Source organism: Hypomesus transpacificus, chromosome 2 (genome assembly GCF_021917145.1).
Source record: "Hypomesus transpacificus isolate Combined female chromosome 2, fHypTra1, whole genome shotgun sequence".
Taxonomy (NCBI): Eukaryota; Metazoa; Chordata; class Actinopteri; order Osmeriformes; family Osmeridae; genus Hypomesus; species Hypomesus transpacificus.
Window position 1 is genome coordinate 14,230,906 of NC_061061.1, and position 22,307 is coordinate 14,253,212.

Genomic DNA, 22,307 nt, shown 5'->3' on the forward strand with positions numbered 1-22,307 from the left:
TAAGAAAGTGCTTTGTCTGTCTCTTCATAAACGGAGTGACAAAGTTCAGTTAAGTTCTGGATTTTAATAAGTATTATCAATCTGCAGATTGGGAGAGAAAACCAGACAAACACAACACCAGGCTTAGGTCTCAATCATGTCTCTCTCAGCTCTGATGGCCGGAGGACCATCTTTTATAGGGCACAAGAAACAAGTAAACATAGATAGTGACAGTCAGGCAATAATGACATTACAACAGTCTGACACATAGACACAATCTTTTCTTATTAATAGAAAGCTTACATGAGAACATACTAACTAGTATTCAATGACTAGTTCTATTGATTATTGAATAATGTAAGCACACAGGAAATCCCAATTTCTTCCACTGTCTGTAAGTCTATATGTCAGGCCAGATTCTACAAGAGGAAACTCAGTGCCTAATATTCACTGCTTTGTAGTGGCTTAATTGAGGAAGGTGACAAACCCCTTGATATTTCTAGAAGCCAAATGGACTTATGGGTGGTCCAGAAAATGGTGACACTATTGATTGGGTAATGTTCAACATGGACATGTCAATATGGTATATGAATAAGCCAAGAACTTCATTGACCTGCCTCAAGCAAGTTCACTGAAAAGAGTGAGTGATTCATGTTTTGAGGAAAATAATGAGAAACCAAAGGATTTTCTATTTTTAAACAGCTTTTCTGCCTTTTTTGTTGTTGTAGAGATGCATTCACTTTGATGGTGATCCCAAAACATTTCATTGCTTATGCATGGTAGATTTAGAATATGTTTGGATTTTCAGTCTAGAGTGATGTAAAAATCCCAGTAGGAAAAGATTATGCATAAGATATTAAACTCATGACTGTCAAATGCAAAATAAGAGGAGAATATGCGGATTGCTCTAACAGATGAGGAAAGAAAGACTTATGGAGGAGGAGAGGAGTGAGCTGATGGTAAAGACAAAAAAGACAGGGAAAAGGGACTCCAAGAGAATGGGAGGGAGAGAAAGAGGGAGGGAGAGAAAGAGGTAGGGAAAGAAGAGCTTTGCCTTCAAAAAGAAAAAAAAAATGAAGCAAAGGATATTGGTGTCTATTATTCTCCTGAGAGCGGGAATAGTCGTGAAGGGTCTGGTTCCCATGGTAATAGCTCCCTAGACGTTTGTGTGTGTGTCTGGCTGTAATGTGTGGATTGTGCTCAGGCCTTGAGACAGTACTGTACAAGGATAGGGGTTCAGCCAGGCCAGAGTGAGCTAGGACATTCAGCCTTGAAGCACTATAAACACAGACTCTTTTCAGACAACTTTTCATTTGCACTTATCTCCTCTCATCTACCAGGTAGGATTCTCTTTGTGTCTGGAAATACATATTGCCCTTGCACATTGTAATACAACTGTGTTTTCGTGTGGGACATAGTGCTATTAGTTAGTACATAGTTCTAGTCCTTCCAACAACAGGGTTCACAAATGTACCTTTCTCAAATATTTAGCTGTCCTGTACACAATAACCCGCCACAACCCCTGGACTGTCTGTTTCAGTGTTGTAGGTTGGTTAATAAAGGCAACATTCAATATGTTCTAATCCTAGCCCATTCCCTGTAACCTCCCCATACACTGTCCCACCTAGGTGAGAAGCCAAGGAAAGAAGTAAGGAGGGAGGGAGTGTATTATTCAAATGGGGAATGACCCTGCTCAGTGCTCTGGGCTCTTGGCCCTTGAGAGCACTCTCCCTGTGTGGAAACAACACATCAACAGGAAACTGCACCTTATGTCCCACTTTTGTCACAAAACGACAAGGACATGTCAAGAAGTGAGAGAACAATATTTTAAATGGTCTTGATTGGTTTTCTACCAGTCCCTACATTTTCAAGATAATTCAAAGTAGTTGTCTCTAGCATTCAGCCACATCTTTAGCCACATCATTTCCTGGCTATTGCTTCCAGAAATGTATGATTGTTGCTTTCAGTTCCTGAACCCATGGCGGAGTTCATAACCTTGACGCCAGTGAAGCAATGGACATTGTAATGATTGTGAATAACATGATCCCAACTTCTGTATCATATTGGGGAAGCCTGGTCACAACAATCCAAACAAACTCAAACTTACTGTTCAGAACCTTATCAGGTCTTATTGGGCTAAACATCAGATTGAAGAAAAAGGAGACAATTTAGTTTAAACCTCAAACAAGCCTGCAGAGTGCTATAGGAAAATGGGCAGGCCCAACACATTTTGATTGCCCTGAGCGGACCACCTCTGAGGAGAAGTTGGACAGAGAAAAAAAGGTTGTTGCAAAAAATTCATAAACATCTCACACTTCCCGTGTCAGCTCTAAAAATACACTCCGCCTCGCCTCCTTTAGTCTCCAGGAGTCAGGAAAATACAAACCTCCTCCATTTGTTCTCTCCCTTTGTTTTCTTTTTGTTCACCTCTTTTGTTCTGGCCCCTTTCCCCTCGTCAATGTAGACATCATGCCAGAGCCCCTTTCTTCTCTCTCTCCACCTTTCCTTCTCTGACGGTTTCTCAATCTTAAACTCTCTCTCTTTTTGTGTCTCGCTTGCTCACTCTCACTGAAACTGACAGAGACCACATCTGAGGCAAGAGATTATGGTAAACACTGTTTAAGTACACTGTAGAGGATTCTGGGTCTTAGAAGCATGTTAACTCTTGTCTTGTTTATTTTGATGTCAGAAATTATTTAAAAATATGTACTAATTGAACATATCGAAGTTTGCATATGATCCTGGGTGCTTATATTCTTTTTAGATTTCAGAACACATTCAGGGAAATTAATGGAGCTATTTCCCATTTTACTTTTTGCTTTTGAATATGCAATCTGGAAATGGGAAGAAAGGTTTTCTTTCTCATTCATATAGCTCATTCATGTAGTATAGATGACACAGTTCCCTGAGATGACATGCTCAGCTCCACTGAACACCAAAAACATCACAGGACATCAAAGATCCCACCGCTATCACTGCTATTAGTTGTAGTTTCTTCATGTGCATTTTCCTCAATTTACAGTAACTAAAAAAAAGACATTGGGCACAACACGTCCCATGTCCCATGACACACCATAGAGACGTTTGTCTAAAATGGACAGCATTCATGGCAACTGGTATGAATCTTCTGCTGCCAACAAGCCTGTGGCCTTCCTCATCATCCCTTATTTGAGAGTCTTCTTGCAGTCCTCTCTCTGTCCCTCCCTCTCTCTCCCACATTCTACTTGCAATGCATTACAGACCCTTGTCTCACTAACGAATAATCTCCAACCAGTCACCCCATTTCCTCTTCCTTACCTTGATTGGTTTTCACCTTTTCATTCTTCCAGCTCACCTCATTAACTTAGCACACCATTTCCCCCTCCCCACCCCCACCACCATCAGCTCTATCCTTCCACCACCCCTCAACCCCCATCTTTCCCACCAACTGTCCCCTCGTCTAGCAGCGGCTCTTCTTAAGTTATTAGAAAGGTACACAATAGAGATCTATTAAAAGGGGCCAGACGGCAGCCAAGACCCATCAGACTTCCAACCCACCCCATCCTTCCCCAAATCTCGCTTCAGCACACGCTAGAAACCCAGATGGTGGAAACTGATTACATCAAACTGTTTAAGTAATCAAACCGTCATTTAATAAATGTATAGATTGTATAAGTTATGATCTACTTATAGAAATTGCTCAAATGGTTCATTGTCATCAGTAACCACCAGAGGTGGGACCAAGTCATTTTTTTGCAAGTCCCAAGTAAGTCTCAAGTCTTTGCCCTCAAGTCCCGAGTCAAGTCCCAAGTCAAGACAGGCAAGTCCCGAGTCAAGTCCAAAGTCAAGACTGACAAGTCTCAAGTCAAGTCCAAGTCCTGCAGTTTGAGTTTCGAGTCCTTTCGAGTCCTTTTGATCACAGAGTAATAATATATTTACACAGATCATGTATGCTTTTAAAATCTGTATTTATTTATTATAAGTACAAGTATAACTTAGTATAAGTGCAATTGAAATTGCAGAAAAAAGATTGTGCTGACATTGCACTATTAACCAGTCATTTTTTACATTTTACTCATATTTTGAAAGAATATTCTTCATTTTAAACCACTCCTTTGCAGAACAAGTGCAACTGTAATTATTTGTACAAAAGTGCTAACATTGTATTTCGCATTTTAACTAGTTCCACAGCAGTTTCTGTCCTGTATTTATCTCATCTCATTTATCTCACCTCATATTGTCTGTGTGTGTGTGTGTGTGTGTACATGTGAGAAACGTAACAAATACATGAACATAACAATGAACAGGGTTGTGCTTTTTATATGTCAGGGCCCTATGCTGCATTGCATTTGCAAAAGACCAAATTGGCCAAAAGTCTGTCAGTCATTTGTGCACGATGAGAGTTGCTGCTGTAGCAGATTACAGCAATGGTCATTTATTGGAAAATTTATTTCGGGATTTGTGAAGTTGGGTCAGTGGCGTAACTATAGGGAGTGCAAGGAGTGCAGCTGCACTAGGGCCCGTGGCGAAAGGGGGCCCGTCCTCGATCTCACCGTAAAAGTGAGACAACCTGACCGGGCCCCTTAAGGCAATCTGACCTGGCCCCTTTCACCGCTGTAATACCGCCAATTGAAGATCACATATGATCTCTAGTCTTATCAATTCGCAAACATTTCTCAATTATGGTGTCAGTTATTCAGAATTATGAGCTATCACCTGCCCAATAAACATTTTAAAAACAGTCAGTGTTAACAACAGCAAATAATTAATTTTTCCTCATTTGCCTTTTGCTGAATAAAACAAATGTCGTTTTTATTAAGTAATATTGCCCTCGAAAAATAGCAAGGATGTCTGGGTAATATTGTTGTCAAAGATTCCCGCCCACCCACACAGGATTGTTCCCATCCAGTTGTTGGAATACCACAGACAGTTGTTGTTGGGATACTACAGTTGTGTTGCATTAGCGTTTTGAAGCGAATTAGGCTACCCCATGCCATGCCCTTTAACATAAAAGTGGCTCCAGAAAGCGGCAGGAACGAAAAGAGCAAGATGTAAGGATGGCAAAGCTGTCAAAACTATCCTCATTTGGATTGTGGCGAAGCGTGTTGAAGAGGACGCTACGTCTGACCCCCAGCCCGGCAACAGCAATGAGTGTGAAACTCAGCCACCAGGGTAGGCTAATAATTACATAACGTTTACTGTCTGGTATATGCAGTTGACATGGCTATTAAAAGTCATAAAAATGCATATATAGGCCTAGGCTACCAGGCAGCGGCCAGGTTAGATATAGTAAACTGTGCAGGATGTAGTCGGAAAATAGCTAAAGCTAGATAGACTAAATGTAAACTAGCATATCAAACGAACATAAAATTAAATATTCACCATCGAAGTGACTGTTTTTTTTTACTAGTACCCAGATAGCACACATGACAGATCGAAACGTCATTCATAACGTCGGATAAGCCTCGGTAAATGATCAGATTTTCTTCTCATCTCTGTGCTCTATTTCAAACGTCGCAGATACGTCGGCTCATGACTGACTGTTCCATTATGCTCATTCCGTGTTGTAGCAAGCATAATCTAGAGCCAGAGACTCGCGAGTCAGAGCCGTTCACTTTTAAAAAACCGTAATCTATCTTCACATAGAAGGAGCAGTCGTTACCCTTAATTGTACATCATGAGTAGCCTAAATTTCCTTGCGCATCGCTAAACTGAAAACTCAATAATTTCGCCTGACGATAGGTCGGTAAGGGGCCCGTTGGTGAGATCTGCACTCGGGCCCGCCAAGTCCTTGTTACGCCGCTGAGTTGGGTTGTATGTAGGGACTACCGTTCTTTGTGCAATTTCAAATGTCGAACGAAGTTGGAAGTTGTCGCGTCTCCGTCTGAAATCTTCGACCTGCATGTTTTGCAGGCTGCACTTCGTTTTTTGTTGACCACCTCGTAGTTTTTATACCCGAATGAAACTATCTTTGGTGTAATTTTTTCCCTAACTGGCGCGTTGTTTGACAGTTGCTCTTCCATGGTTGACCTGCAGTTTGATTGGATGGATGCTGTCGCTTCAAAACAACGTGGATCTAATTTGATTGGATGTTGTGCAGACAGCACGTACACACACACACACAGGCGCACACATACACAATGAAAGATACAGAGCGTTCCTTAATAACAGACTTTTTAATATTTGGGTTTTGGGGAAAGGAGCAAGTCTTATCAAGTCAAAAGGCTCAAGTCCAAGTGAAGTCACGAGTCATTGATGTTTAAGTCCAAGTCGAGTTGCAAGTCTCTTTACATTTTGTCAAGTCGAGTCTAAAGTCATCAAATTCATGACTCGAGTCCAAGTCATGTGACTCGAGTCCACACCTCTGGTAACCACACAAGTTATGAGTATTCTGAATGTTTTAAGTTTAAAACTCTGGTTAGTAGAGATGCAGTGACACCGTTACAAGTCACTTGGGTGACGGCAGGCGAGCAAGAACACCCTTGAATATCTATCAGCCCCTTTAGGGATAGAGGGCTCTGGGAACCATGAAAACTCTTGCTCATTTATGACCATTTATTTATTTGGAGTCGTTATCCTGCATGTTGTTCCTTATTGGTTTTCCCTCTGAAACTCCCTGAGGGACCACGGATTGGATGTCTGTGTGTATGTGTGTGTGGCCTATAGGGTCATGTGTGTATTTAAATGAGAGTGAGAGTTAGAGTGACAGGGATGGGAAGAGAAAAATAGATTAATATTTTCTTCTACCAGACAGCGATGATGCTTTATGACTGGTATCCAGCTTCAACACAACTACACACACGCACACACACACACACACACATTGAGGGAGAGTAAGGAGAGAGCACACAGAAGATTTAGCCTCCTCTCAACCCTTCTCCTCGCTTTTCAGGGTCCACAAACACACTCGGAGAGATGGGGTGTGGACTGAGAAAGCTGAAGCCGTCCGAGGAGAACAGTCCAGGGAAGATCTATTCCACACTGAAGAGACCTCAGGTGGAGACCAAGGTGGGGGTGGCCTACACCTACCGCTTCCTGGACTTCCTCATAGGGAAAGATGGTAAGTCACAAAACTACATTCTCAATGTAAGATTTTATTACAATAACATATATGGTATAGTTTATAGTTTACGTGCCAGTATAGGTACATTAGAATCATTTGGTCCAGCTTGTCTTGACAATCCTCAGCAGCCTATCTATCCTTAAAAAAAAATGTAACCTGTAACAATAATTCCTAATCAAAAATATATAATATAAAAAAAAATCTGAAATAGGGAAGAATACTGAATTAATTTACATGACAACCGAGTACACTCTAAGCTATAGCAATAACAACTCAGAAAACAACCCTACTTGACAGAATACATAATTGTACCATGCTGTCTTGTGATAAGCAAACATGATCCTCATGGTCCACATGCCTCCTTTTCGAACCCTAAACCTTTGTGCGACCCGCCGCTTGCCCAATGACTCCACCAAACACACACACACACACACACTCACACACACACACATGCAGGAACTGACACATGCACACAGGCATAGGTGTTTGTTTCTTTGTGAGATCCTGAAACCCGCTACAGGAGCAGGCGCATGGTTGGGCGAGAGCAGGGCGTGGAGGTTGGGGCTATATATAGCACTCCCTCTGTTATTTCCCCTTAAGACGCAGTCAGGGTTAGAGCAGAGGGTGAGGAGGAGGGGAGGTGGGGACCGGAGGTTGGGGGGGAGTGGCATCTCTGGGAATCTGAGCAATACTGTCTAAGGGATGGAGGCTGTGACAGTTTATTAGTCTTCATTATTTTGTCCGTCTGATTGGAGTGGATGGACGAGGAGAAGCAGCCATCTGGGTGTCTGAGTGTTTGTCCATCTCTAAGTTTTGGTGTTGCTGTACTGCTAACTAATAATGGTAACACAATGTCATCATTGCCAAATACCAGTAGGAATCTATGTAAACTACTCAGTAAGCGACAAGACATACATAGTAGAAGTTATTTATTCTACACAATTGTTGAATCAATGTTTTTCAACTATCGTTCAATTGGCCTACTTTTCCATCCAGATCCTGTATATTTAAAGACATGGACCTACAGTACTAAATGACAGCTCCGCCCAAGGTATATAAGCAGTCATAGAGTTGGATGGAAGGATGTATCTGTGTGAAAATGAACTCATTTGGACTCACTCTGGATTCATTCACCAGCTGACTCCAGACAGCATGTACGTGTTATGTTATCCTTGAAAACAAAACCACACACACGAACCACAGATGCACACATACACTTGTCCACACACTCAGACACCCAATTTGATTTAATCTTAGTGCCAGACACATTATTTATATGCAACCCTCCTCAAGGCCTCGTGTCCTCTGGTTAATAGAAGCTGTGTGGCAGGTGAGTGACATGTAGAAGCAGCTTTCTCCCAGCGCTCGACTCACCGCTCTAAAGATGGAGCTGTGATGAGGGGAGGTTAGCAGGAATACCTACAGGACACCCGTGCAGAGTTCTGAGTGGAGATTAGCCCTGAAACCAGGCATCCAGGGTTTATCCAGGTTCCATGCTCCTAGAGGCGGAATTAAATGTCGAGTCTCAGGGTAATGACATTGAAGAGTGAATTCATGGTCACCTGCTTTTCCATTAGATTTCCATTATATTCTCACTGTGGGGGCTGTTGCAATGACAGGGATCAAACACACTTCATGCAGAGCATGTTTCCCATGTAGACCTACGTCATAAGCACACCAGGCTGTAGAAAAGAATGTTTGCGTGTATATAAGTGGCCTTGAATAGTCACATCATACAGAATTTATGACGATTATGATGATGATGGCCAGTAGTCACCTGGTATCACGCTGCTCATAAGCACGAATTGTGCCATGGTGCATGATTACCTGAAATTATTTGTGCTATACAGAGATAAATAAAACCCATTCATTTTTGGAGCACATTTTTTTACTTTTTTTGTGCCACACTGAATGTTTTAATTGTAGCCTTTTTCATACTTTTTTGTGTTGGGCTAGGGCTAGGATTACATTTAGAGTTAGCTATCTCTAACCCTAACCCGAGTTGCAATAGTATTTGATTTTGCTAATGGCGTTTATGAGTAAATAATCAATGAGTGGGTTTGAGATGACACATTTTATTTCATGGGTAAAACATGCATTATTTAATACACTTCAAAAACAAAAACAACAATATGATCTTGCAAGTGGTTAAATGACACAATTAATACAAATTGCAAGTAGCTTCAGTCATATGAATATTTTTTTCAGTCTGAAAGTCAAACTGGAACATAGGCCCTTGACAACCGTTTTAACCATGATCTTGGTTCACGGTCTTGTCTCTGAGTCTCTGTTGCACCCATAAAATACAGCAAAGTATCAGTTAGTAATTTGTGAAAGAAGAGACATAGAGCTGTGTTTAAGGCTTTGGCAAACTCAGCAGCTTCAACTCATTAAAGCTTCAAACCAGAGCAAATGCTGACAGTGTTCTTGCATGAACAGGAAACGCACATTTCGGCATAGTTCCTTCCCCTCCATATCCTCTCTCTTTTTTCACTCACTCTCTCTCTCTCTCTCCCTCTCTATTTCCCTTTCTCTCTCTCTCTCTCTCTAATCCTTCTCTGAGCCTGTGTCAGTACAATAGTTTTTTTTCATTTGTATTTGAGGTACTTTATTGCTGTGTCCAAGGTCTTCTTTTTGTGGTGGCTAAATCTCAGTTTGCAGTATGAAGCATGCGATTTGCCTGACAGAATGGAGATAAAACAGTTTTGGGCGGGCTGGTAACACTCTTTTTGAGTGTTTGATGCCTGATGGTACAGTATGTGTATGTGTGTGTATGTGTGTGTGTGGGGGGAAACATCCCTGAATTACTCTGTATTTTCTATTCTAAGTTGTCTTCCCGACAGACACACAATAAGGCCTCCGCCTCCACACAGCTTTATTTGGTCTCATAGTCTTCTTACTCAGTTCCATTATGCTAGTATTGATTGTGCTGAAATGAAATCTAGGCCCCCGATGGTGCCAGAGTAAACAATCTAAATTCAACAAAACACCTTTTCAAACCTTGCCCATGCCTTCAAAGAACCAACTGGAGGAACAATTAGATTTATTTTTTGGGCGGGGGAAAAAAGAGTTGTACACTTTATATAGCCTGTATTATCATGTCTATGTCACTCTAAAACTAAAAGCTAAAGCTAGGTTGGTTAGGGTTTATAAAGGAACTGAACCTGAACTTTGACCTCACTTCCTGAGAGCCATGCTAGCTTTGGATGTCTCTGCTTTAAAAGCTCAAGTTTCACTTTAAGGTTTTGTTGACATTAGTTTTTGAGAAAACGTTGTGCATAATCAAGACATATTTAGGCTCTGAAATGGCATTCGCGAGTTAAGGCCTAACATATTACATTCACAGCCCCTTACTGCCTCTCACCTTTGTCTTCTACCATTCTCTTTTACAAGCCAATTTAAACTTCCTGGCTCTCTGAAGTAGTTTGATTCCCCTCTGAGCTAGTAAAGTATGAAAAGTCAGACTTTTCAAAACATTTTTGAAGTTGTATCTCATTAGATTGGTCCACTAAGATGTTGCTTCCTCCCCATCCACTCTGTTGTTTGAAGGTGTGAGAGACTCAGCTGAGCACTTAGTGCAGGAATCAGTCTGAAGGACTTTCCATTAATAACTGAACAAAGCACTCCTGCAAACGAATTGACAAACTTGGTGGGCAAAATAGGTGTGAAATGTTTGAGGCCATGAAATCGACTTTGTTGGACAGTGGCCTCTAACGACATGGATGGAAGAAGCCTTTATTGACAAAGCAGCTCTCCAGATAAAGTCATGCGGCAGTATTTAAACTCACAGCACCTAGAGTGCTTTTGGCATGTTTATCATACTGTGAAAGTAGTTTGTACTGTAATGGTAACCAAGCTTCAGTCTGGTCCTTTCAGAAGCTATTCCTCAGACATGTGCATTTCAATCTTTCATCATTCATCGAACACATTACTTGTCCCATCAATAGTTTTGTACGTTTCTTAAGTAGAATGAAGGCATCAAATAAACAATTCTAAGTAAGTAAGCCCTAAATGACTCCTTTTAAAAGATTGGTACAGGGGGTGCACATGTTCCGTTTTGAATTACTTGAGATATGGATCTCACTTGTGTATGGATTAATGATTTCAGATCCATATTGGAATAGACTCGACATCGAGATTGTTACATTGTGCCTACGACATAGTTTCCATGGATTTCACAGTGGCGGGATGTTAGTTTCCATGACAATTTGCCACCTGTTGCTCGACGTAGCCTCCCATCTGTTTGGTAGATTGAGGTGTATGGGGCCGATTAGATGAAGAACTAATTACTTTTAAAGAGGGTGTGAGTGATATCCTCATTCATTAATGAAGGCCCTGTCTCAGGGCCTCTTTCAATAGCTTTTCAGAGCTGTCAATGTATTTGTAATCATTAATATTATTCACATGCTTTACATTTTTGCAATGTACTTCAAATACGTCTTAAATGCTGATACTTCCCTACAGAAACGATGGAAACAGTGTTATCAAGTTTAAACTTGAGTGAAAAAATTGCTGTTTTCCCAAACATCTGATTGAATTATATCACATTACTGAACAACTGAATAACATTTTTGATGTATGATAATAGTACACATTATAAGATTAAAGTTAGTATGCAGTTTCCATCATTGTATTTGCGGGCCTCCATTTTAAATCAGACTTTTGTTTTCCACAGTTAATATAACAGAACCAACAACATTTATGAATATGTTATGTATGATATTCATGACACATGCTTCGCTTTATGAATATACCCAAAACTATTGTGTTTATTCATTGAAATGTTATTGACTCTCAACTAATGACATTAATAAATATTTCACATCATTCATGCAATGAATACACTGGCAAACAAGTTGTTCTGCATTTTACAAAATGCTAGGAATCCATGTTAATTATGCAACCCACGTCACAGATGTCACAGTTTTTGAGGTGAGGCTTGCACTGGAGACTTTAGATAACAGGTGCTGTACATCACAGCTCAGTGTACAGCTCTCACTCTCGTGTATAAACGAACCATGTGACATACTGGTTTACTATGTCAAGCACTCTGGCAGTAATTATTGAGACCGTATGGCCCTTACATAAAATGTTTAATTTGGTGATTCTAAAGGAATGTTAGGGGCCCGAAGTTGTTAGTGTGTCATTACATGTCATTACATGTACTGTATCCAACACAAACAAACGTAACACATGCTCATGTAAGCAATGTCAAGTATGTGGCTATACCCCTCTCCATCCTCCCATAACAAACTGAACTGGAACCCGCTCTGCTAACAAACAGACTGAAACATGTAACACATGTACTGTAACTGAGTCTCGCCATTGGTTGAAAAACCGTACGTCAATGGATTCGGCATGGGCATTGAGGAACAACCTGCTCATTTAACACTGCTTGTCTCTCAAGAGCCGTCTCCAGGCAACAGCCCTGTCAGCGGATATGCATGGACAAAAACTCGCGCAGAGAGTTCCTGTCAAGCAAATGTGATGGAGGTAAACTTAATTCCAGGGAGCCCTTTACCTGCTATTTATAAACCTTTTACTGGCTGAGCAAATAACAGGTCGTTTTCCTTCCATCAAGACGTCACGCCAGGCAGCTTTTTTATGCCCTGTTACAAAATACAGAGCCAAGTCTGCAGATGAACTCTCCATGCTTCTCTGCTTTTTTGTGGAGGCTTACCGGAGTTAGTTTGGAGATTGAGCGTTTCAGGGCATGCATATGTATGTGGAGATTTACTAAGAGACAGCCTTAAATGCACTGTCTAGACGGAGCAAGCACAATTGCATTCATATTTGGCATTCTTGCCCATTCCGTGTGCCCAACGAAAGTAACGAGACTAAACATCTGATCAGTATTCAAGCTTTGGAGAGGTGTGGTCTCTTGATGACTGACTGCAAAAGCCTGCCAGGATGCCCTGTGTCCCAATTCTCACTTGTAAGCTGTCATATAGCTGACATGGCCTGTCATAACGTAAAACATGCTTACAGTTCCTCTGTACCAAATTTCTCTTCCGAATGATGACTGGGTGCAGTGGTTTTATTGAAAATGATTAGCATGTGTCATGTAACATCATGCTGAAAAGGGAACAAGACCAGTGTGTTCTGTACCCACTTTAGGTGTTATCCAAGCACCCACGCTACGGAGTCACATGGCCAGTGCACAACTGGGACTTGTGACTGTGTGTCTGTGTGTGTACGAGCACATATGCATGCATGTGTCGGTCTCCAAGCAAAAGTGTACTGGAGGGGTCAGAGTTTTGTGTCAGTGGTTGTAAGCAAATCTGAAATCTGTACATGTGTATGAGTGAATGAGGGAGTAGGGGCACCAGCAGGGCTCTCGCACAATGACTCATTAGTTGGGTAATTAGGGCACAAGGCTGTGCCCCCGAGGCTCTACAGAAGAGTACTGTGAGCCAGGACTACTAATGACGAGTTGCGGCCGAGAGCCGTGTGGAGGTTCCGGAAGGGGAGGGATGGAGAGACTGGCCCCATGTTAAAAGCAAGAGGGTAGACAGTTACAAGAATAAAGGTAGAGGAGAGAGCAGGGGGGGGGGGGGGGGGGGTCAGGGAGGGAGGGAATAGAGGGAGGTGGAAAGGGAACGCAGGGGGGAAAGAGAGGAGGTAAGAGAAAGGGAGGTGGGAACAGGGGAGCTGCTGGCATTTCCATTTTCAGAGTGTCACAGCTAATGACACAGCAACAAGGTACAGCGAGAGAAGTCCATAGGTGGTCCTCAGAGAAGAGAAAGAGTTCAGGGGAGACAGAGGACATTTTAATTGGCTTTAAATAAGGATAGCACTGCTCTGGGAAGATAATCATTGGTTAGATGTTCATGTTGTTGTGACCTAATGTTGCCAATTAGGATAATATGATAAAACTACCTTGTACTTAGAAAGGGTAAAGGAAGGATTTAGGATATTTCACTGGGTTCATGTAAAAAACAAAGGCGGTTATTAGGTCGCACAGTCACAGCCACAACCTTGTAACATAGGCAGATACCCTACTCAAGTTGCAAGATCGCAGTTGTTGTTTCCATGACATGATTACATGACCTGGCTCTGTCACACATTACCACATCCTGAAGTCAAAGCAACACTGGCTTTCAAAATGTTTACGAAACATTCTCTCAATCTCTACATTGGTCAAAGAGATAGAGCCTTTAATATCAATATGAAACAGTGGCTGAGCCTAATGCAAATTTAGTAATAACCTCATAACATACACAGACTTCAGTAATAATAATAGTGAGATAGAATGATACCCAAGAACAGATAGCCGATGAATGGATCGGAAGCTCTGTTCCTGCTAGTCCCAGTTATCTAATTTATTGCAGACACATTTTTTTTTCCTCTCTCAAGGTTCATGCAAATCGTATTGAAGCGTGTCCCCTGCCGGCAGAGGACTGTGTGTTTGCTCAGCCCCCGTGCTCCAATATCTCAGCTTATTAATTTCATATTTACTCATTTATTTTTCATACACATTGACTGATGGAGACAAAGAGGCTTTAGATCAACTCTGCTTACACGACAAAGGCAAGATGGGAAGGTTTCATAACAGATGTAAGATTCAAAACTCTGTACAGGGAGATAGTTTTGGCTTGGTAGTAATGTGGTTGTCATAAAATCAATCTGATCTTAAACAAGCATAAATAAACATACTTATGCACACTTTTATTGTCACTCATGTTGTTATAACCTACATATTTCTATGTATGTCTTTTTGTTCAAACTATAGAGCATACAGTATCAAAGCATGCTACTGTATGCTTGCTGTGCAGTTTAGTACAGACATTTAGTAATCTCTACTAAATGGATGCACTTTACCACTTGCACTTTTTCATCTCACAGATGAAACTGTGGTATGATTCCTTTACAAGTTTCCCACATTTTGGTTTCCTTCTTGTTGTTACATAGGAGTTTGTTTGATGGGTCTGTGTTAACACAATTTTCCAGAAAACCAATTTGTTGGTTGTCAGCCAGGAGCCTTCTTTCTCATGATTTGTCACAGCATGATTTGTTCTTGTTTCTTTCTGATGTGAGCGCAACTTTTCTGAGTGAATCAAAACATGGGCAGAAATAATTGTCTTTCTATTTGCTGATAAGGTTACCTACTGAAGACCGCTTGTCCAGATGGTCACATGCTTTTTAAACAAAGATCTTCACATATTGAGAACATTGGACATTAGACACGGTATACGTATGCTGTACAGGATCTAATCTGTAATCTACCTTAAAAGCAATTTGCCCATATCTTGTTGCTGCGTCAACACTTCTGCCACATCTCAAGATTTCATATAACTTGGTAATAACAAGATGTAAGGAGGATACATATAATAAAGTTGGTTTTCTACCAGCTTTTGTAAGAAACATTCAGTCTCTTATACCCAATGGGAATTGTATTTGCTGTTGACCAATCTAACCAGAAGAGTTCAGAGCAGAAGTAAAGAGTGTTTTAAATTTGTGCTGATAATCACCATTTCACAGACCAGGCAAATACAGCATCCAGTCCCTGGGGAAAGAACTGGGTGTTTATGCATCCTCCAAAAAATTACAGATCACACATTATGTCCAAAGGCAGCTTGTGGGGAAGAAGAAATACAACCGTTTCACCGTTTGGAAATGGTTGGCCTATTTTTTTTGTGTTAATTCTTCCATGCCTTGTTAACTCCCGGGGCTCATGTTGTGGCCGTTTAGGACAGAGTGTGATTGAGAAATTCTTAAAATATATTTTTAGCAAGCCAGTCTCTGGCCTGAGGGGACACTATGAGTTTTTTCAAAGCCGTTTCACAATGGACCGTTGGATCCATGCCCAGGAGAGTCCTGACTGAATCAGCTTTATTCCGCTTCACAATGTTGCTTTCTAATTGGCAGTGGGAGCCTTGTTCCATTTCCACCTTTCCTCTTTTGGTATCCTGGTGATAGACTGTCTAAATATGCGACAAAATAGTGTTAAAGTAATTACAGCCAGCCTTTGATTTTACAGACTGATTTTGGTTGCCAATGTGTACTTTATTCAACGCTGGGCACATCTTCCACACTCAGGCTTAATGTCCCTGTGATCAATGTACAGTAGATGAAGTGTTTACAACCTTTCAACCTTGTTATTTTATTACTATGAACTATGAACACAAGAGGAGCTCCCTAAGTCCCCAGTCATAAACTACCATCACTGCTAATGTTTTTTTTATATGGCAGGTTATATGATAAATGAAAGTCAGTGTCAATAGCAAATTTTCTGTAATGGAGGAAAGCCTGCCATAGTACAGTAACACAAATCTATAGACAAACAGTACATGCTGTATATATGCAGTATATACTTAGATACATTTGTGAAGTATACGTATGCTATATGTGTATGGACATATACACTGCAATTCTGGCCCCAGCATGACCTCCCATATGTTCACAGTTTCCATGGACCATTTCTCTCTCTCTTATCCTGATTCTATGGTCAAAAGTGACAGACCTTGCACTGCAATCTCTCCCTCTTGGCAGTTTCCCACACACCACAGCTGTTTGGACTGGTTTAAATGCCGCTCTCACTGTGGATTCTGAAAGCTCAGCCGTCAATCGACCGGGGACCAGGTTCCTTCACCCGTTCGGTGTCTCTTCTCTCTCCCTTTTCTTTCTCTCTATCTCTCAGAGAGATCCTCATTAGCATACATTCTGTTTTGATTGGCTGGCCAGGACAGGAGCCCTGTGTGTGCTTGTTGTTGCACAGCTGGGTGATTCTGAAGTGAGGCTGACACTCTGTCTCTGACACTGTTTTGCATGGCTTGGCTTGGCCTGTCGAGATAGCATTGAAGACCAAAATGTAATAACAATAATAAAGAACACCTCTATATTTTTCTTTCTATCCATGTCAAATACCGGGTTATTGAGCAATTGTAGGTTATTGCTCCCAACCATGTACAGTACCCTACATTTTCAAGGAATTTTGTCGTTGAAACTTGTACTGTTGGTGAGAAATATGAAGGCTTTTTCAAAAATTGCTTGGTTGCATTCAAGTTTGGGTCTGGTTAGCCTTTGTAGTCCATACATGTATGTAAATGTCTTGTCTTTTTGGTTTGTCATTGTAGCTCCACACTGATTCAATTGCCTTTGTTTAACATTCTCCAAGATAATGACATGCCTAATCCATCCCTCCTGTCTTCTTTTTAAGATGGCACATCCACCCTGCGCCTCGTTTCAGTGAGGGAACTTCCCTCCCAGCTCCAAGACCTCTACCAGCAAGGCTTTGTACTGGCAGCAGTCCACCCTTTCATCCACCCCTGTGGACCTGACACAACCAGCACCCAGCACCAACTGTACCGGGCTGTACTTTCTCGACTCAACGAGGGGTATGAATATTGTAGATACTAAAAAGATGAATACAATTTGTTTATATTTTGTAGTACAAAAGAAAGTCATTAAATTGCAGAAAGAGGAACGAGGAGGCAGAGTTAAGAGATCAAATGTTGGCATGTGAGAAGTGACATATTATTAGTTTTCAATTTACATTTTGGACGAACATGTAAATGTGACATTTGATTTTAAACATCTGTGTTAAGAGATTTGGGAATTAATCAGTGTAGATTTGGACCAAGCACGCTGAAAAGGACAGTTGTTTTTGGAAATGAGTCAGCAATAATCTCATCCCAAGCCTCTGATGCCCTGGCCAAAATCTGCTCATGGTCCAAAGTCACATCTGCCCCTGCATCTGCCCTCCACACCCGACCCAAGTGCCTCCAGGCATTGCATGGAAGGTGGGTATCAGATTGGTCAGGGCATATTTTCCAGCTCCAAGGGTAAGTGGAGGGCATTGCGGGGCAGTGGAGGATGGTAGAGATGAGTGGCCAAGCAGTTCCACATGAAGCTTTCACCAGCTGGTTTTTCTGAAGGGACTGCGGTTTCAAGCCTTCTTACTAGGAGTGTTTGGCCATATGGGTGAAGTGTTTGTGTGTATGTGTGTGGTTGTGTGTATTTGTGTGTGTATGTCTGTGTATGTATGTGTGTGTACTGTATGTGTATGTGTTCATCTGATGGTTTGGTGAAGAACCACTTATGACTATACCCCAGATATGTTACATGTTCAGCATTTGAACCTCTCACCCACCCTCTCATCCATGTTTCATGGCCTGTGTGTGTGTCTGTGTGTGTGTGTGTGTGTCTGTGAGTGTGTGTGTGTGTCTGAACACAGCAGAGGTCTGCTGGGAGGGGAGCGTGGTCTTTGTAGTGAATCTACAGCTTCAGAGCCATAAAACAGATTTTGTTTAAGATTACCTCTTTCTGAATTTCATGCCCAGGAATTCACCTCAAATTCCTTTAAAATTATTCTGGAAATTTCACAGACAAATAATTATAGACCAATTCCTCAGAATGTTGTGGATTTAAGATCATTTTTTTTCTTTTGATTGTGTGCCTGATTGCCTTATAAATGTACCCTTCAAGTGTCTCCTGTCCGGTTAGTCAATAACGTGCTTCCATTGACGAGGGATATCCCACCTCTCAACACACAGAAACATACATAAACACAGTGTTTGGTCAATGAACTTGTGTCTGGACAAAGGAAGATAAACAAGTTATTGATTCTGTGTGTCACAACATGGATGAATGAGCAGCAGCTAGGCTGCCTTCCCTCTTGAGAGGAAGAATCGGTGAGAGATAGTAGGCAGTGGCTGGATGTCAAGGAAAGAGGAAAGAAGATCACAGCCGGGGTGTGAAGAGAAAGAGAGGCATAGAAGGAGAAAGAGAATGAAAAGGCGAGATGGGGTGCAATCCTTTGATGACTCGGACCAAGCCCAAGCCCGCTTTAGCTCAGCGTCTGTCAACGTGAAGACGGCTGCTCACATCAGCAGCTGCCTCGGGGGGATGACATCGGGAGAAATAAAACAAATCAAATGTGGAGCATCTCCACTTCCTGTCACCCTGTCAGTCCCCGTGAATCAAAGGGAAGAATAGAGGGGGAGAGAAAATGCGGATGAAAGCTTGACGGTGCACCCGTTCATCATGCTCCGAAAACAAACAGAGCCCAAAGTGTCCTCTGTGCTTGACGGTGCTCTGCGAGTCAACCAGAGACAACAGAGACCGAGAGGGAGGGGAGGGGCAGAGCGGGAAAGGAGAGAGAAACAGAGATGGAGAGACGGAAATAAATAAGGAAGGAGAAAGCCAAAATAACAGCTAGGCTCTGCTCAGCAGCTGGATCAAGCAGTGTTTAGTATGCACACAGTTTCTTTGGATACAGTCCCAGCCAAATCTCTACAGTATTAGCCTGAATTCTAAGCCAAATGAAGAATGATATATCCATACCGTAGGGTGACATTACAAGAGATTAAATACAGCACCAAATCCACGGGCCATGTAAGCTACATAAAGCTGAGCACCATTGGTACATGTTTCACACTGTCACCTGCATGGTATACTAGGTTAAGTGCACCAGAACTTTAAACGTGCAACAGGCTTGACTGTGATTTGTCATTGGTGGCAGTCAGAGCCAGGTAGAACTCTGCAATGCAAACGGAATGGATTGGACCGTTTGAAACGTTAATGTCAACTGTCAAAACTCCCAAAGTTCAATTTGGTTGAGGCAAAGCCAGGTTACTGTTCAGTAAGCAACGTCTGATAGGATATATTCATCATTATTGGGTAATTGTAAAGCTCACGCGTGCTCAAGCAGTGGTACCAACCAGAAACCATTAGAGGAGATTTGCTCCAGTTAAATTATTCATGACTCCATGAAAAGCTGACATTAAGAAAGATGTTCAATGTTTTTAAAGCCAGGGATATAAGATTACTAAATACAGGTTGGGTGATTCCCAACTGAGGTGTTGTCATGGTGATTGATGATTTTAAGTGTCCATCATGTAAAGTCTTTCTTGAGATGTCCCTGTAGCCTATTCAGATCTAGTCAAAGGATCTCTCACACTGCTTGTTTACTGTCGATACTGTATTTTGGTCTATTTTTTACTTTTTAATAATTCAACACAAAGCCCCAACTGGTGCCAAATGGTTCCCTTGTGCCACCTGTTTTAGTAAATATCAAAGAAGCAAACAAGACATTATATCAGAAAAAAGTAACTAAAAACAGCATTTTGTGCTTACTGGGGATGGGGACAATCATGATTCTGTTCTTTGAGGATGTGCTGCCTACAGACAGTAGCCCATTTGAACTGTATTGTAGGTTGTCCGGCCGATTGGAAGCTACAGGAAATTGTACAGATTCTTATAAAGATCAGAAAATCTTTGCTAGAGCCATATGTGGAAAGGCAAATATATTCTTAAAAATGTTCTCATTCATGAATTAGTAGCCTGTCACATGGTATGTCCCAATTATAGTATATTGGGAGTGAACATATATCCGATTTGAGGCCAAACAGTCTTTGTGCGACTGGGTTGTAAACAAATGCGAACACAATAGTTTCCTCTCAAGCTGCCACCTCAACCGAACTTCTCCCACAGAGCTGTATAATTTCTAGTCTTGGCAGTGGATGGTTGGTCCAGCAGGTGTTGACCCAGAAGGAGACTGGAGGCAAGCAGGCGTTTGACACTCGCTCGAGCCACATGACGCCCTTCAGTACAGACAGCCAGAGCTGTGGGCTGAATGTAAGTGACTGACTCACACTGAGAAGATGGACTGCAGGTGATGGTGCTATTTTTAAAAGGGAGTGCATGGCTTGCCTGAAGGACAGAGATGCACTCTTTGAGATGTTTCTTCGCTTTTGTGTTTGGTCTTTTGTGAAAGATATGAGCCTGCCTCAAGCATATCTGAGGTAGTTAGAAATATGTGTCTGCAAATCGGTGGCTGGAATAGAGTCTACTGTTCTGCCTGTTATTTAGAATTGTTAGTGCTGTAAAGAGTGCTTCAGTTTTTATAACAAGCATTAGCAATGTGCATTCATGGTCTATATTTGGAATGGCGTTGTGTATTTGGCAGTGTTTGCATCTGTCGGGTTCCAGGGCAGTGGTGAAGTGTGAATGGTGACAGTGACATTGGACATGGTTGCTTTTGTGACTCTGAGAAACTAGTAATTATATTTCATCCTGCTGTGCATTAAAGATACAACGACAGAGCGGAACTGGGATGCATCTGATAATTTTCAATCTCACCCACACACCTTAGAAATGCATACACATTTTGACACACACACACACGTATTAAGAAAGGGCAACATTCCTCTTGTCAACAGGATGAGAAGCAGAGAGAAAGAGAAACATAATATGGTATTAGCCTCCTCAGGGGTAGCTAAGGGATTTCCTCTGGAAAAAAATAGAAAAATTTATAACAATATAAATAGATTATTTTCGATCACTATCCTGATATAGGTTGAGTGGGAAAATAAGACTAGATTTGCATTGACTTTCTTACTGTATTGCATCCTTGAGTGCATCTCTATGCAGATTATATGACTCCAGAAGTATAAATGTTTCTCCCTTATACTCACAACAAGGCAAAGATTATACAAACAAACTACTTTCAGACTGAATTTATCTTACATTGCCTAGCATTAGACACATGATAATGTATCTACATGAATACTCTACAGACCAGGTTTAGGCATCATGTTTGGTTAAGGTTAGGTTGACCAAGATGGTTTAGGATAGGTTACAGGACAAAGCTTGATGCAAATCCACAACGTACAATTTGAGCACATGTAGCACAGGGGGGGTCAGATGGCTGAGCGGTTAGGAAGTGGGGCTACTAATCAGAAGGTTGTTAGTTCGATTCCCGGCCGTGCCAAATGACGTTGTGTACTTGGGCAAAGCACTTCACCCTACTTGCCTCTGGGAAAATGTCCCTGCATTTACTGTAAGTCGCTCTGGATAAGACCGTCTGCTAAATGTACATGAACGTATTGTATATAATTAGTTTACAATACTTGTTTGTAGAAATGTACACCTCAGTGAGTCAGAATATTAATGTGCGTGTAGTGCAGTGACTTTAGGTTTGATCTCCTACAACATGATTAGGATGTCAGATTTGCTGGTTCTGATTATCTCTCTCTCTTTCACTCTTTCTCTGTTTCTCTATGTCTCTCTCCCCCCTCCTTCTGGTGTTGTCTGTAGAAGTGATAAGAGCCAGTCCATCCCTGCAGCTTCCTACCGGCTGCAGCTTGAGCACTGTCTGCCCGGTGACCAGGTGCCCACCCCTGAGCTCATTCAGGGCTACGTCAAGAAGGTAAGTCTTTGGCCACTGATAAAGCCATCCTCGTCAAGCCTCCATCAACAGTACATATTTTGATTCTCACTCTGGATGTTAGAGTGAAGGTAGCTTCACAAATCCTGCCAGAGGTATGGACTTCTAAAAGGGAGC

At 41.7% G+C, this 22,307-nt stretch overlaps 1 protein-coding gene across 3 annotated transcripts in view; it reads left to right on the forward strand.

Moving 5' to 3' along the window:
• The window catches only part of LOC124474727 (raftlin-like), a 44,399-nt gene that overhangs the window by 2,341 nt on the left and 19,751 nt on the right, over positions 1-22,307 (forward strand). For 2 of the 3 annotated variants that reach the window (XM_047031146.1, XM_047031129.1), the window contains exons 2-4: positions 6,851-7,018; positions 17,181-17,358; positions 22,061-22,172. In XM_047031146.1, the coding sequence (XP_046887102.1) occupies positions 6,874-7,018; positions 17,181-17,358; positions 22,061-22,172 (435 nt within the window). In that variant the 5' untranslated portion in view covers positions 6,851-6,873. The remainder of the gene's footprint in view (positions 1-6,850; positions 7,019-17,180; positions 17,359-22,060; positions 22,173-22,307) is intronic. The other variant, XM_047031137.1, reaches the window with a different exon arrangement.